A 16,006-nucleotide genomic window follows, 5' to 3' on the forward strand; every position below is an offset into this window, starting at 1 on the left:
TATGATTTTAATAAATTTGAGTAAAGGAGAAAGAAAAAAAAAATCATAATAACACAAATGTAGCTTTGAGCTATGGCAGCTATTTTAAGACATAAAGAAAAAATAACAAAAACTATGGAGATGCGGGGCATCGATCCCCGTACCTCTCGCATGCTAAGCGAGCGCTCTACCATCTGAGCTACATCCCCGTCTTCTGTGTGATTATTGATGGGAGTTACATAATTTTTTCTTATAAACCAAATTAAATGGACTATCCACGTGGATATTCCCATCCCATGGGTGCTCAAAATCACCCGCGAAGCCGTTGATCCTTTCTTCTTCCGGATAAGAGAGATAAGAGAGAGAGAGAGAGAGTGAGCATGAAAATGGCGACTACTCTGCAACTGACGACGGACTTGTCCAAACCAATAATTGTGGTGAAACCCTCTCTTGAATTCGCAAGCACTCCTCGTCATTGCCGAACCTCTCTATCTCTACCTCGCTTCAATAATATTGCTAGAGCTTCCTCTTCCTCTTCTGATTCTTCGCTGGTGAGTCGCAGACATTTTGTTTCCGAGACTGCGGCGCTGTCTCTGACCCTCACTACTCTGCCGTTGTTTGGATCCATACAACCGGCCAAGTCGGAAGAGTCCGCCCTTTCCGAATGGGAGAAAGTGTCCCTTCCTATCGACCCCGGCGTTGTCCTTCTCGACATTGCTTTTGTGCCCGAGGACCCTAAGCACGGTAACTTCACTTCACTCCACTGCTCCATCTACCATCTTTTTTTCTTTCTACACTTTGTTGTTTGGTTCCTCAGAAAAATTCATGAGCTGGAATTAACTCTAGGAAATTAAATTTGAGCGTGGATTAATTGTTGCGGGTAGGTTTTCTTTTGGGGACCAGGCAAACCATTTTAGAGACAAAGGATGGTGGAGACACTTGGGTTCCACGTTCAATTCCGTCAGCTGAAGACGAAGATTTCAACTACAGATTCAATTCCATTAGCTTCAAAGGGAAGGAGGGTTGGATTGTTGGAAAACCTGCAATTTTGTTGCACACTTCTGATTCTGGAAACAGCTGGGAAAGGATACCGCTAAGCTCTCAGCTTCCTGGAGATATGGTAAAGCTTTCTCTACACATATCTTCACCATAATTCTGCACATTTAGATACTTTACAACTCGTTTAATCTCAATATCCCTCCAAACTTATTTCTATGCAATGGAAATGGATATTTCGAAGGTGCGGTTTGAGTATGAAGTATAATGGGGAATAAATTGTTGTTTCTTCCTCACCCGTATGTTGCAATCAGAGGCTACAAAGCATTGGGTGACCCCAGGTTTCCAACTGCATTGAACTTTTGTTGCTGATTCTATTATGAAACATATCCTTCCTTCCTAGGATATATTTTTTTCCAGTAAATCTTGGTTCCTTGTCATTCAAAGGATGTAATCAATTTTGTCTTCCATTTGGATATACAGCCTATCGGTAAGCTGAAATAAGTGATGCTGTTATGATATCTCCAGGTTTATATAAAGGCAACTGGTGAGAAGAGTGCAGAGATGGTGACTGACGAAGGTGCAATTTATATTACATCAAATAGAGGCTACAACTGGAAGGCTGCTGTTCAGGAGACTGTTTCAGCTACTCTTAATAGGTAATTTGCTTCTAAAATCTTATATGACTACATAACCATTCAAGGAAGTTTTCTTTTAGTGGTTGGATTGAATAATATAGTTGAAAACTTAAAATTCCAACAAAATAATTTCAATTTTAAGATTTTACTTATCGTGAAGACATGTGATAATTTCTTTTAATTTTCCTGAGTTCTTTACATTTTTTTGAGTTGGTTACATGCTGCTCTTTTGTTAATGATATAAAAGCAACAAGATTCATGTATCTTCATTGCTTTTTCAGAACAGTTTCTAGTGGCATTAGCGGTGCAAGTTACTACACAGGAACTTTTAATTCAGTGAACCGCTCGCCTGATGGAAACTATGTGGCTGTCTCAAGCCGTGGTAACTTCTATCTTACTTGGGAGCCTGGCCAGGTGAGTTTCTCCTACGCAATATGACTTTTCTTTCTGTCTAATCACCCTTTTTTTTTTCCTTTACCCCCCTAAAAATTTAGATACAATAAGGTTAGGGAAGCATGTTGTTAGGGCTTTGTTTTTTTTTGTTAAGTAGTTGAATTATTGTGGAAAAATAAAAGCTGTGGTTGCATTGGCTGCTACTACCGCACCAATGTGAATTCCTAAGGAGTGAAACAGGTTGGAGGAGACTTAACATGACATACGTTGATCATTGAAGTACGGGGGCAGGGCATGATAGTCAAAGATTTGATGGAAAAGATGGCCTTACATAAGGCTAAAATAGGGAAGAAGAAAATAGAAGCTTAATTGAGTTTTTGATAATGATCAACCACGTGTTGTATCTGCAAAGCATGAGGACTCATTTGTAGCATTCTTGCAGTCATTCACTTTGATGACATTAATTATTTGAAATTGTATGCTCATAAGTTATATGTACTTTAGAAACTGTTGTCATTTTGTTTGTGACACTGGTAGTCAATAACTTCTTAATTATCCTGTGTTGGCTTTATGCATGTTCTCATTTTAATTTTTTAGTTTCATGTGGGATTTGCACAAAGCACTCGTGTTAACTATGATTCCTTGTCTTTAATTTTTCAGCCATTCTGGCAGCCACATAACAGAACAGTTGCAAGAAGAATTCAAAACATGGGTTGGAGAGCCGATGGTGGTCTTTGGCTTCTTGTTCGTGGAGGAGGACTTTATCTGAGTAAAGGTACAGGGGTAAGTGAATAATGCTTTATCCTGTAACCTTAAGGTGCACGAAGAATTCACCCTATAACCTTGGTGTTCTATTATTGTTAAAGCAAAGTTATTGTTTATTGTTTCAGTTAACAGAGGAGTTTGAAGAAGTTCCAGTCCAAAGCCGGGGTTTTGGCATTCTTGATGTTGGGTACCGATCAAAGGTAATTCATTCATTGTAAATGAGCTTCCAAATTTAATCTTTCAACCTTCTAGTTTCTGGAACCCATCTTTTTACATGTTTAGTGACTGTTTGTTTTATGCAGGATGAAGCTTGGGCAGCTGGGGGGAGTGGGATTTTGTTGCGAACTACCAATGGTGGCAAGACATGGACCCGTGACAAAGCAGCTGACAACATTGCAGCAAATCTATACTCTGTAAAGTAAGTAGAACCCTTCGACCTTCGAAAAGATTGTCTGTGTTTGATATTTGTAATTTGGTCAAATCGAAAATATTCCAAATGCAAGGCACACACCTTTTTCTTGTTCAGTTATTAGTATGATCTCCTTTACCCTTGTTTACCACTTCAAAATATAAGAAAACTCCAGTTGGAGGCCAAAAGAATAGATAAAACCACGTAGATTTGGAATCTTATAGATATATTGCACCAAATCGGAAAGAACTAGCAATTCAATGTAAGGTCCACATGACATGAGCTCGTCTATCTGTAACAGAAAGGCTCTTATAATTTCTGTATTGGTGCAGATTTATCGATGACAGTACAGGATTTGTGCTGGGAAACGATGGGGTCTTGCTTCGGTATCTTGGATGAAGTTGTAAACTTGTAATTTACACACGGTAAATTTATTTGCGTCTCCTCTTGGGCCTTCTTGGAATATCTCATTTCATCATTTAGAAAATTTTGGAAAATTTTATTTATTGACATGTGCATATATGCAGGTTGATCAACGGTGCTTGCAATTTTGTACTGCTGCTGATATACATATATGACCAAGTATCAAAAGCTGTGAAGAGGGGGTCAAAGTGTCACTCATTTGATATTGAAATTTTGCTGTAATTAATACAAATATGAATTACCATTCGACAACAAATATTATGTCTATAGAAATGGTGGTTCTTCCTTCTGGTCAATGACTCAATGTCATGCTTTAAATGTGAAATTTGTTTGTCACCAACATCACCACGATATTTTTATTCCTTTTTGAAACACAAATACAAAACTTTCAATTCGGTAATTAGCAACTCTCCTTTAATCGGATTGTTCATCATTCTCTTCCAAATTCCAATGTACTAGAATTAAAAGGGAAGAGAGCAATAATAATAATAACGATGTTAAGTTGTAGTCAAGGCGCTATTTTCTTTTGAGTTTTGCTTCTGGTTCCTTGTTCCATTCTATCCAAGTGAATTGGGAAAAGTCAATTATACCCGTTCCTTGTTACGGTAATATAGACAATGAAGTAGGGGTAGAAACGACATTAAGAATTCCTTACATTTCCAATTGGTTCCCCAGGGAGTTATTCGCAAATTCCGTTTTGGTGGACCTTCTCTGCAATGAACAATGATTTTTGTGGTCAGACTGTAAATTAGCAATGATGAGAGGATGAAAAAGAAATCAAAAGAACGGAAACTGCTGACAAAACGATAACCCCAGCTTCTTACTCTTTTTTATACTAGTAGCGGGAATTGAAAAGCTCACCCACTGGAGGCGGCAGCTCAACAACACCACCAAGGTCTTCTTCTCTCTCTCTCTCTCTCTCTCTCTGGTAGTATATGTGTTTGAGGAAATGCTTCATAGAAATGTTACCACCCCCCAGTGGGTCATTTAAGCAGGAAAAATGGTTCACAGTTCCATTATTTGATAAATGGTGCCTAATACCACTATTTATTGGGTTTGCTTGTGAAAGCGTCATGGAGGCATAGGAAGGAAAAGTAGGATTTCATTAGCAGCGTTAAGATTGAGTTTAGTTTTCGTGAAAAAGATAAGAAATAAAGGAAAAGTGAGATTTTTTTAAAATTAAATTATGTTTATATTTAGCTGTTCCAAGTATTTTTCAGTCCTCAAATTTATTTATTTATTTTGGTATATCTCCTATTTGAATTAAATGAGCCATAACTCGTGATTTCGCAGACATGCTTATGTAAGTGAGAGGGGAAATTAAAGGAGCAAAGCAATGATACTCTGCCCTTCAGCTCCGAGCCCTCATCTTTTATCGACCGACTTTTCTCAGTCTTTCAAGAGTCCCATACTCCCTCATCCGGTACGTGCTGTTTTCTTTATCATCTTCTTTGCTATTTGTCTGTTTAGTGTTTATTATACTTTCCATTTTGCTTTTTGTCGTGCTGTATTTCTTTTCCCTTGTTATGACTATTTAATTGTGCTATTTGAATATTGTGATTAGTATATATTATCATGTGGATGTGCTTCTTAACTTCTATAAAATGTGGCTATTTTGTTCATAACAACTGTTTCTATTTCTATTCTCATGGTTGATTTCTTTTATGCTATATTGACTACATAATGCGTGTCTGTTGAATCTCTATTTACTCAGTGTACGCAGCAGAGAAGATGGCCCGACTGGTCTCAAAGAGCTTCTAAAGTTGTTGCTTACTATGGCTTGAAGAAACCTCCTTATAAATTTGTAAGTATACAAGATGAAACCTGTAATTGAACTACGTACTATGTGATATTTGTTCTTAACCGCTTAAGTAACAGAGAACACCCCATTCATAAGGCCCAGTGCTAAACCAATTTTAGTGACTTGAAATCAGGTTGGATAAGTCAGATTCAAGTATCACATTAGGTGCATGATGCATGCTTGATACATTCTAAAGAAGTTTGTTGGTTTTCTATTTGCCTTTGTCAAAGTCTTATACCTCATTGGCCTTGCAAGATATTTTGGTAATGCAGTCATTTGGTTTCTGAAATTCGTGTGGTGTTGAATTTGATTCTCTGAAAGCCTTAATTGTAGGAGTTATCCATCTCATGCTGTGCCGCTTATTTTTTGTCAGTTCTTAAGCTCTAAACAGGCTTCCAAATGCTGCATCCTTGAAATTTGATTCAAAGCAATTTTTGGAACATAAAAAATATAATATGTAATTATACTATAGATACGTACATGCATAACATTCTACCTTGCAATTGTGCCGTTCAGTTTGTAGCAGTTTTAAGAAGTCTTTCCATGACCAGTGATCTTCCTTGACTGAACTGCACTGTTTCTCTTTGTAGGATGCTTTGGAGCCCTATATGAGTCAGAGGACACTGGAAGTTCATTGGGGAGGCCATCATCGTAACTATGTGGAAGGTTTGAACAAACAGCTGGAGAAGAATGACATACTATATGGCTATAGTTTTGATGAACTTGTCAAAGCAACATATAATAATGGGAATCCTTTACCTGAATTCAACAACGCTGCTCAGGTATCTGCAAGATTGTTAGATAATTTATGTATTTTTCTTGACTGGATCATTTTCAAATGGTTTCATGAGCTTTCTTAGGAGTCACTGGTCAATTATAGGAAACATTTAGATTGAATTTCTTAGGTTCAAATGTACAACTACTACCTGACAACATCTAATCTAGTCATGTAGCCTGGAGCATAAATGTGGCTTTAGCTTGTTCAAATTTTCAGTTATCCTGATTGATTGTTCTAAATGTTTTGTGTAGTTTCATATTCTTTGGAGACTGGGAATCACAAACTTAAAGTCCCGTTTTGGGCATATCATTAATAAAAGTTTCAAATGGACATGTTCTTGATAGCTGATATTGAACAACAAGGCAAATTTACTCTGTTTTCCGTCTCTAATTTCGGGATTATGAGATGTTCTCCTTCAACTTTATCCTTTTAGGTCTGGAATCATGACTTTTTTTGGGAATCCATGCAACCTGGAGGCGGGGACATACCCAAACTAGGCGTCCTTCAGCAGATTGAAAAGGATTTTGGTTCCTTTACAAATTTCAGAGAGAAGTTTGTAGAGGCAGCACTTACAATATTTGGCTCGGGCTGGGTTTGGCTTGTTTGTAAGTCCTTTCTTAAGTTAATTTCTGAACTTTTGTGAGTATTATGCGTTTAGAATTTCTAAGAATGAAATTTCCTCGTATTCATTGTGATGGTGTACAGCTGAGTCAAGCAAGGCCTATCATGCTGTGTTCTATTTGTTTTATGTTTGTAGATACAAATAATGAGGATTTTTTTTACTATTTGAGTATCAGGTTGTATCTTGCTTGATATTGATATTCTTGGAAGAAATGCATAAATATCACCGAGTGTTTGTATTCATCTTGTGGCCTTGTTTTGCTAATCAACTCCTCTGGTTACTGATAGTTTTCCTTGTTTCTTTTTCCCAGTGAAGAGAGAAGAGAGACAGCTTAAGATAATTAAAACTTCAAATGCCATTTGCCCACTCGTCTGGGATGACATAGTAAGTAAAATTGACTTTTCCCAATGTTATTTTCTACATTTTGATTTCAAAAGTTGGCATTAATCATATCTTGTTCTGCAGCCCATAATCAGTTTGGATCTCTGGGAGGTGTGTAAATGATCTCTCTCTCTCTGTATCTCTCTCTGCTATGTGCTCTCCCTCTCTCTTGTGGAGAGAGAGAGAGAGAGAGATGAAATTTTTTCTTAAACGTGCTGATAGTGTCTTTGCTCTCTTTCTCGCAGCATGCTTATTATCTGGATTACAAGGTATGTAGTAGTATCAAACTTGACTTTGTTTCCACCAGCTGGCCCTATTTTTATGATGTTTGGGTATCTTGTTAACAGAATGACAGAGGGAAGTATGTGGATGTATTTATGAACCATCTTGTGTCTTGGAATGCGGCAATGGCACGCATGGCCCGAGCAGAGGCCTTTGTGAATTTAGGGGAACCTAATATCCCTGTTGCTTAAAATGCTGTCAACACCAAGTAGGTACTGCGGCTAACTGTAATGAAGGACTTCCCTACTAGGTTTATGGGGGTCCCACGGGGGTTGAGCTGGATTTGGATGTTGTGCTATTTCGTTTATGGGTGTCCTCACGAATACAAGGATGGATCTGGGTACGAGAGATGCAAGCTTAGAGAGTAACACTATAGAATAGAGGAAGAGATGGTGCATCATCGTATGCTATTAGAGAAGAACAAGTGTTTGTGTTTCTATTTCTATGCGCATTGCTCATTGTAGATTTCTTGTTTGTTAGCCTTTAGTAACATTATTACAGCACTTCCAGCCATTTGCCATGGCAAAGGGCAAGGGGAGGCAATGATTGTTACCATTCACATAAATAGTGTCAACCCTTGCAAAAGGCTTGTGTTTCCATCCATTGCCATGGCAAAAGGCAAATACTATTCACTTTTATTTATTTATTTATTTACTTTAAACGATTAATTTGGATAAGTTTTTCGGTTATCACGTGTCAATATTTATTATTAAAAAAAAATTCACATCTCATATTTCAGATAAGATTTTCGGTTGCCACGTGTCCATATTTATTGTAAAATTCACATCTCAAATTTCATCATTTAACCAATTAAATAAAAGACAAGCAATACAACTAATTAAATAAAACACAAGCAATACAACTAATTAAATAAAACACAAGCAATATAACCTAATGGTTTTTATCATTTAACCAATTGGTGTTGCTTGATCATAGTCATGGAAAAATTTTCTTCTCATAACATTCCATCATTCTAGCTTTCAAAATGACTTTGTTTCATGGGACATATGGCCCGTATCCATAACCATAGTTTCCCAATCCTTCTTGTCCATGTCTTGTTTGTGTGCATACTCGCTTTCTCTTGCAAATGTTTCATCTCTTGTCTTCTCATCCGCATCTCTTTTCATGTCTCTCAATTCTCATTACTCCATTTCTTGGTTTTTGCCGCCTTTCTCCCAATAGGCCTTGACTCCCTTTGGATTAGTGAGTCTTGATTCATCGGGGACTCCAATGGTGATCCAATACAGTTGAATCGTGGAGCAACATCTCATTCAACACAACGGTCGGACTCGAGGGAATAATTTTGAATCTCGAACAATCTTTCACCACCTCCCAACATTGGTGATTGTTGAAATATTTTTTTACTTTGGCCAATGGCACCGAACCACATTTGTGCTTGCATAATCTATAATAAAATAAAAATAAAAAATTGGAAATGCAAGAAAATTTTTAAAAAAAAATAGGACATTAAATTTAATAAAACGACAATTACAAATAATTTACCTCGTTGCCAAGATTTTCGCCTCTTCGAATGTTGTCCTTTGCTTTTGCCAAAGCATCTCTCCATTTCCCTAACTCTTTATTCAAAAAATTTCACATATTAGCAAAGGTCATTTTTGTACGAGCCGAACCCGATCTTTCATAGAATTCGACATGAATTTTTCACCACACATGAGAGAACTTCATCCCATTGCTCATGATCGGGTAATGACCAACTTGGACCCAACACTCACATAACAAAACATCTTCCATGGTTGTCCAAGACTCTCCGACTTCGATGAAAGATGTCATTTGTATTTTTACACAAATGAAAAATAAGTGAATAATATTGGAAAGAGAAGAATTTGTATGTAGATTTGGTGTGGCAAGTAAAGAATATTGGTAGGTATTCATAGAGAAATAAATATTCATAAATTTGGGGTTTTTTTTTTTAAAAAAAAAATTTGAATTTTTTAACACAAAAAATGGCAGCCGTTGGATTGGAGGACAAGTTACGATCGGACAACCCAGAACAAGCCACATGACTTCTAGCCGTTGGCAGAAAGCAGGCTAGCGTCAGCACACGAAAGTTTCAAATTTTTTTACCGTTGGCGTCATCATCTCTCGAGCATGAGCTCGGGCTTGACATACCTTTGGGCTTGCCTGGGTTAGTGGCCCCCACTGTTTGTCCGAGCTACTCGCGCACGCTGGAACCTAGAAACGGGTCTCGAGTCCCTTTTTGCTCGGGCTGGCCTGCAACGGTGGAATTGCTCTTAGGGTAATGCTATGCTTACCACATAATTATACCACATTTTAATACCATCTCACATGGCAGTTGAGGTGGGCATCCAACTCATTAAAATTATATTAGTTTTTTTTTTTTTGACATATAAATTTCTTATTATTTTCATTAATTAAAAAAACCTTACTGGATTAGAGACTCTTCAGTTTTCATGTTGTCTATCGACCTCCCCCAATTCCATCTCTCCCTCCTTCCTCTCCTCCCATTGCCGGCACTCTGCCAAACCTATGCAGCAGATCCATCACCTCTTCACCGCTGCAAGACTCCTTCCTGCTTGGCTTTTTGATCAATACACATTGTTAGTATGAAAATGTGTTGGCATTTCCTAGAACTTAGTGTAGGTTTGGAAGTGTCATTTAGCTAAAGGGTTGAAGCAAAATTGATGTCTCTGATTTCTAGAAATTACAGGATTGAGACAGCTCAGCAATCCCCGAATTCCAAAATTGTGACTTAACACATATGAGACATTGATCTGAAGGGTAAGACATGTCATTTCACAGGCATACAAGATAGGAATGTTTTTGGCATTTAATATGATTTTATTTTCTTATTTTTTTAATAAATTAGAATCCCATTATGAGCTCATCTCATTTAGGAATTTTTGGCCCAAATCAATTTGATTCTCCTACTTTCATGTTTTAACATTCCCTTGATTTTCTAAATCGTTTTCATTGTTTAGAAATGTTTTTATCAATTATATCATAATATCAAGGAGTCAATATGCTATTAATAGTTATCCTAAACATAAAAGGATTCCTTTGATATTGTGATTAGTCAAAATCTACCGTCTTCAGCAAGTGGCTGATTTTCACGTGACTTGCATTTAGAATAGGAAATATTCTATTGTCATTTTTGTCTAGCCTTGAAGAATAGAGATTTGGGTTAAGCTAAGAAAGCTGTATTTTTATTTGAGATAAATCTACAGCTTTTCAAAATAGTTTTTCCAAATCTACAGCTTTTCAACAATAGTTTTGTGTGATTAAATGTTTAAGAAAGCTGTGTTTTTATTTGAGATAAATCATCATGTGTTCCATGTTTACTTGGTGATTTATCAAATACTTTTATCATTCATATTGCATTCATTTGCATGTTCGGTGACTCATACGGTTGAGAGCATCAAAACTATTATGGTGGTTTTTCTCCAGTGAACTTGAATCGATCGTGACCAGTATCGGATTCAACACAAGGAGAGTTGGAAGAACTCCGGCGAGCTTGAGGCAATCGTGACCAGTATTGCGTTCAACATAAGAAGTGTCGAAAGATCATTCCGTGACAGAATTTGAGTTACGAAGAAATTGGTAAACATTATCTAGAATGTGTCTAGAATAAGTGTGAGTACTTCTTGTAATCATCGTTTTATAGTGGATTTGTTTTCCACTGAGAAATCCTGTAGATTTTCCCCTGAGGTGGGATTTTACCCCCTCTAGGCATTCTTAGTCATCCAACAGGTAATTTCACACATGTAATAACAGCCGCATAACTGCTTGATCAAGACCCGTATCATGATCAACATCATCGCGGTATAATGGTCCTATGAGAGGTTATGGAGGTGGTCAGGGCTGTGATGCATAGAGCAGTGTTATGACCCATCAACTACCATTGACCATAGACTAGACATCATCTCAAAGGTGGACTAACCAAAAATTAAAGGAGGAGGGAGTGGAGCGGTGGTGGATCGATGGCAGAGGTCCGGCGAAGCGCCGATGATGGGGAGAGAGGAGAAGAGAGGAAGAGGGAGAGAGGGAATTTGGGGAGGCCAACAGATAACGTGAAAACTGAAAAGTCTCTAGGGTTAAGACCACCTCTCTTTGCCAAAGTAACGTGTGTTTGTTGATTCTGTATGTACTAATCATCAGTGTGCAAGTGTAAGGTAAGCAGCAGAAAGATGGCCTGACGATTTGGTCCCTGCCTGCCTAAACTAATAAGTCAATTTCTTTTATTATTCGCGAGATTAGGGTTGCATGAATTCTCCACAAGTTTGATGCTTTTCTTTGTCAAAGGCTCATAGACTATGAGACTTTTAGCAACAACATGACATGTAGAGTTTCTGCCCTGAAAACTGAAAACGACGACTAGTTGTAATTTTCGTTGACTGGTTGTCTATGATAAGACGAGAGCAATTAGCGCCCTTGTTTAGGCAGTTAACCATAAATCAATATTCCTTTTTGTTTTCTTTCTAATACAAATTTGGACACCAAGAAAGAAAGAAATGGTAGAAATTTGAAAAGAAAGCATTGACCCTTGACTTTGCGGGAAAGTTAGGCAAATCTTTACATCTACAAACTTTTGGAGTACTAGATCTCTTCTAAGTTGCATCTAATATTGGAGTTAAATGCTGACTGAGTTGTTGAATCAAAACTAACCAATCACCCTGTTAATCCTAAAATTCTTCCCGGCGTGGCGTATTCCTTGATTTCCGTCGGCTCAATGGAACGGAAGGTCAACAAACAAAACGCAGCCCATTTTGAGAACAATTGGGCTGGGCTGAGTTGGGCTAGGTTGGGCTGGGCTGACTGATAACAATTTCATTATTATTTTCAATTTTATTCATACTTTTTTATTTATATTATTAATTATCAAACTACCGCTCGTTTCTCAGTTAAAAAACAAAAAACGAAAAACAGAAAACAGAAAAGAAATCCGAATCCAAAAGCAGGAGGGACTCTGCCAGTTGTAAGTTGTAACTGAAATGGGGTCGGAAACAAAAACAAAATTGTCAGATAAAATTAGAGTATAAATTAAGTATAAATAACATGGAAAATAATTATTAATAAAATAATAACAAACCCAAATAGTCCGAGTGTGGGCGTGCGTGACATCCCCGAATCCACCTTAATTCTCCTTAATCCTTAATTTTTAATATTGAGAGAGAGAGAGAGAGAGGGAGAGAGAGAGAGAGAGAGAGGCAGAGAGGGACTCAATTTCAGGGAAGAAGGGAGGAGAGAGGTTCTCAATTTCTCACCTGATGATCAGAGAGAGATTCTGAGGGAGCAATTAGCCAACGAAGCATTCAATTGAAGAAAGGCGCGTAGTGCATCTTCGATTGCTACATCAATCAATCTAATATATTACCATTAGATCTCTCATTGTCGGGGGGTGGGGGTTGTCTGGGGGTGGGGGATCCCAATTTTCTTGACGAATTCATCGATCTCGCTCTTATATTTGTAATTGTAATTGATTTTGGATTTGGAGATGAGATGAGATGATTAGGAAGACGACATCAGATTGTGATTGGCAGAAGATACGCAGATGGAAAGCCACTTCTGTTGTCATCATGCAGATCAAGTGATTTCATCATCCCATTTACATAACCGATATCAAAATAACATTAAAAACGATTCAATGTCGTCGTCTTCTTCCTCGTCACTCTTTCTGCCGAGTTCTTCGCCGCCGCCATCACTGCTGCAGCAATCTTATTCTCCGTCTTCTTCGTCTCCCGCTTTGGTCGGTGGAGGTGGAGGTGGAGAAGCAGGTGCAGGTTATATAGAACACGTCGTTTCCAAATTTGACACGCTTGCTGGTGTCGCCATCAAATACGGCGTTGAGGTACGTACTTTCATTCCTATTTTCATTTCTTCATCTCCGTGTTTTCTTTTCTTTTTTCCTGTCAATTGGACTTCTTCTGCTTGAATTACCATTTAGAATTGCTAGGTTTTCTTTTTCTTTTGTTGTGGTTGGTTAATTGAATTTGAATATTTGCTGGATGCTGAGAAATATATAAGGCTGATACCTAAGGCAGTCAATTACAATATACGTATGATTCTTTGAGTTCTATTGTGCTTTTTACTCCAAGGGGTGTGATTGTTTTGTCTTGATACTAATGTGTGTGTTCCTTTCCCCCCGTCTAATATCAGGTTGGTTTTTGTTTGCTGGTTTTTTCGATTATTGAGCTTCTTCTTTTTTTTTCCAAAATAAAATAAAATAATTTAGTATTTTTTATGATATTGTAGGTGGCCGACATCAAAAAGATGAATGGCCTTGTTACAGATCGTCAAATGTTTGCCCTCAGGTTTCTTCAGATTCCACTACCTGGGAGGCATCGTCCATCCCCTTTATCAAATGGTTCCAACACACCATGGTAATTAGATGTCTCTACTCTTAATTGGTTTTACTATACTTTCTTCTTCTTTGGTAACAACTTGTGGTTTTGCCAACCATTCTGCTTCTTCTTGCTACTGGAGATTACTTTGGGTCCATAAACGATATCTAAGGCCCCACTTGTTTAGTATAACTGTGGAAGCCCTCTTTTTTTGGATAGGCTTTTGGTTTTAAAAGTAGATATGAGGACTGTGTTTTAGGTCAATGTTGTGTCCATAAACATAATTAACACCTCTAGTTATTCGACTAATCTAGGGTCGAGGATCTGGAAAGACTGTTAGGAAATGCACTTCTGGAGCAGCACCCCATATTTCTCTGCTGTATATTAATTAGTTCAACTGGCATTTATGTCACTTTCCAGATGTTGCTTCCTTTTCTAAAGGGGAAGCTTCAATCACAAAGTTTACTTATTTTGGGATGCATTTTAAGGTGATTACTTAGAAAACAATCTTCTTTTTTACTTCTTTTTTACTTGTGTTTACTCGCAGTATATCTGCAGGTTTCCAAAGCATATGTCAAGATTTTGTTACAAGATCAATTTATGGATTCTGCTCTCAAAAATGTCTATAACATGTAAACTTAGAACAACAATAACTATTCAGTCTCTTCGTACTCTATTAATATTGCTTAAAATTCAAGTTATGTAACGATTTAATACTTTGAAGTGGATAGTATTGCTGGTAGTTTCTTCTTTCACTTGTTTTGTTTGTGGTTCATTTGTGGCTTACCGTGTTGACACTTATTTACACAGCCAGACTAGCTCTGACCAGACCCCACCCCGCCACACACAAGGTGATATGTTTGAATCATTCCGGTCCCTTAGAGTTACTCCTCAGCGGAAAGCCTCCCCGGCTATGGACTCTTTACAAAGTTATTACGGGCTGAAACCAAGAAATCAGAACTCCATAACTGAGGGTTTTGAAATGGCAGTCTACAAAAATGGAGGTGGCCATTATTTAGAAAATGGACACTTCCTTAGAGGCTCGCCAGCTTCTGACAAACCTTTTGGCCAACGTCGAAAGTCAAGAAGCTTAGTTAAGCTGGATGAGAATGGTGAACTTTCGGATTCCATGCCTGGTACGGAAACTAGAGAGGTTGACTCTGATCAATTTGGTGAAAAACTAATTAGGAGGCGTCAGAAATCAGAAGCTGACTTTTCTCGCACTCCTGAGATGCTGTTGGGAGATAACAGTGGCAGTGGCAGTGGCACTGCCGGGTTTTCAGCATTTACAGGGCAGTGCTTGGCCCTTAGACCCAAAGCAGCTAATCGAACGGCTTTAGGAACTGATGTTGAAGCTGGTGGCTTGAATCCTATACCAGTGGGTTTGGGTGATTCTTTTATAACAGACGGGTTGTCTGGAGTGAGGAAGTCGTCAAGCACATCAAATTTGCAGGATCACGACAGTAGCAGTTCTGCATCCATCTGGTCAACTTCCAAGTGGAGTTTGAAGCCAGATTTACAAGTATTTTCAACTGCGGCCATTAGAAAACCAATATTTGATGGTTTGCCTAAGCCAACAGGTCGAAGAAAGGCTGCACTTGATTAATTCATTTGATTGTACTCTAATTGCCAATTTTGATCCTTGTTTTGCACATGCATTACCTGCTTTCAAGGGGTAAATAGAAAGAAAAAAGAAAGGGGGGGAAAAGATTTGAATAAGACCCTATATCATTAATCATTGAAATACATGTGAATTTCCTGTTAGATGGAAAACAGTTCCAAGCTTTTGGAAGAGGTACCAGTTCAAGCCATGGATGAACGCTTGGAAGGAGCAAGCGATCACATGCGCAGTGCAAACAAAAGCTTACTGGATATTTGCCAGAAATTTGTAAGCACTTGGCCAGATTATAGAAGATGTAGATTGGTTCTGGCTCTCCTTGGGTTTATGGGAGGATCTGTTTATAACATCATATATCATACTAGCTATTAATTCTTTTGTGTTACTTTCGCACGGAAGCCACAATCTAATGTTCTTTATTTCTGATCTTGTTTCAGCAGTTTGCATGTCTTCATGATCATCAATGTGCTTACCTCTACGTGAAATCTCAAATTACTCATGTCACGCCATTTTGTTTTAGGTTTATCATCCTCAGCTTTGAATGATCTTTTCATTCTCTTTTTTGAAGTCAATCCATCTTTCATTAAAGTTGCAATCCTAT

General features: G+C 37.9%; 3 protein-coding genes and 1 non-coding gene across 5 annotated transcripts; 3 read left to right on the forward strand and 1 right to left on the reverse strand.

Moving 5' to 3' along the window:
• Positions 116–188, reverse strand: TRNAA-AGC. The gene has a single exon. It is a non-coding gene; the product is annotated as a tRNA-Ala (tRNA).
• Positions 306–3,948, forward strand: LOC18793122 (photosystem II stability/assembly factor HCF136, chloroplastic). The gene is made up of 9 exons (XM_007222633.2): positions 306–723; positions 864–1,099; positions 1,504–1,634; positions 1,895–2,027; positions 2,667–2,789; positions 2,897–2,971; positions 3,074–3,189; positions 3,513–3,605; positions 3,708–3,948. Exons 1-8 carry the CDS (start codon positions 360–362, stop codon positions 3,577–3,579), a joined length of 1,245 nt encoding a protein of 414 aa, XP_007222695.1. The 5' UTR covers positions 306–359; the 3' UTR covers positions 3,580–3,605; positions 3,708–3,948.
• LOC18789179 (superoxide dismutase [Fe] 3, chloroplastic) lies at positions 4,376–8,070 on the forward strand. Of its 2 annotated transcripts, none has more exons than XM_007225837.2 (9): positions 4,376–4,498; positions 4,897–5,026; positions 5,318–5,407; positions 5,995–6,186; positions 6,616–6,787; positions 7,115–7,188; positions 7,270–7,296; positions 7,431–7,454; positions 7,533–8,070. In XM_007225837.2, the coding sequence occupies exons 2-9, from the start codon at positions 4,940–4,942 to the stop codon at positions 7,656–7,658; spliced, it is 792 nt and encodes a 263-aa protein (XP_007225899.2). In that variant the 5' UTR covers positions 4,376–4,498; positions 4,897–4,939; the 3' UTR covers positions 7,659–8,070. The 2 variants fall into 2 exon arrangements, with proteins under 2 accessions (XP_007225899.2, XP_020411533.1); XM_020555944.1 differs by having other exon boundaries at positions 4,381–4,498; positions 5,327–5,407.
• LOC18792259 lies at positions 12,241–15,857 on the forward strand. The gene is made up of 3 exons (XM_007224032.2): positions 12,241–13,294; positions 13,699–13,826; positions 14,598–15,857. The coding sequence occupies exons 1-3, from the start codon at positions 12,998–13,000 to the stop codon at positions 15,391–15,393; spliced, it is 1,221 nt and encodes a 406-aa protein (XP_007224094.2). The 5' UTR covers positions 12,241–12,997; the 3' UTR covers positions 15,394–15,857.

The sequence above is a fragment of the Prunus persica genome, chromosome G1, assembly GCF_000346465.2.
Source record: "Prunus persica cultivar Lovell chromosome G1, Prunus_persica_NCBIv2, whole genome shotgun sequence".
NCBI lineage: Eukaryota > Viridiplantae > Streptophyta > Magnoliopsida > Rosales > Rosaceae > Prunus > Prunus persica.

What these genes read in the sequence shown, in the direction of transcription:
- LOC18792259 (XM_007224032.2), top strand. Translation starts at nt 12,998, where the DNA reads ATGGAAAGCCACTTCTGTTGTCATCATGCAGATCAAGTGATTTCATCA. An exon ending in CCATCAAATACGGCGTTGAG is followed by an intron (nt 13,295 to 13,698) that starts GTACGTACTTTC and finishes ATGATATTGTAG; the next exon opens with GTGGCCGACATCAAAAAGAT. An exon ending in AATGGTTCCAACACACCATG is followed by an intron (nt 13,827 to 14,597) that starts GTAATTAGATGT and finishes TTATTTACACAG; the next exon opens with CCAGACTAGCTCTGACCAGA.
- LOC18793122 (XM_007222633.2), top strand. Translation starts at nt 360, where the DNA reads ATGAAAATGGCGACTACTCTGCAACTGACGACGGACTTGTCCAAACCA. An exon ending in GCCCGAGGACCCTAAGCACG is followed by an intron (nt 724 to 863) that starts GTAACTTCACTT and finishes TGTTGCGGGTAG; the next exon opens with GTTTTCTTTTGGGGACCAGG. An exon ending in TTACTTGGGAGCCTGGCCAG is followed by an intron (nt 2,028 to 2,666) that starts GTGAGTTTCTCC and finishes TTAATTTTTCAG; the next exon opens with CCATTCTGGCAGCCACATAA.
- LOC18789179 (XM_007225837.2), top strand. Translation starts at nt 4,940, where the DNA reads ATGATACTCTGCCCTTCAGCTCCGAGCCCTCATCTTTTATCGACCGAC. An exon ending in GTCCCATACTCCCTCATCCG is followed by an intron (nt 5,027 to 5,317) that starts GTACGTGCTGTT and finishes CTATTTACTCAG; the next exon opens with TGTACGCAGCAGAGAAGATG. An exon ending in CACTCGTCTGGGATGACATA is followed by an intron (nt 7,189 to 7,269) that starts GTAAGTAAAATT and finishes CTTGTTCTGCAG; the next exon opens with CCCATAATCAGTTTGGATCT.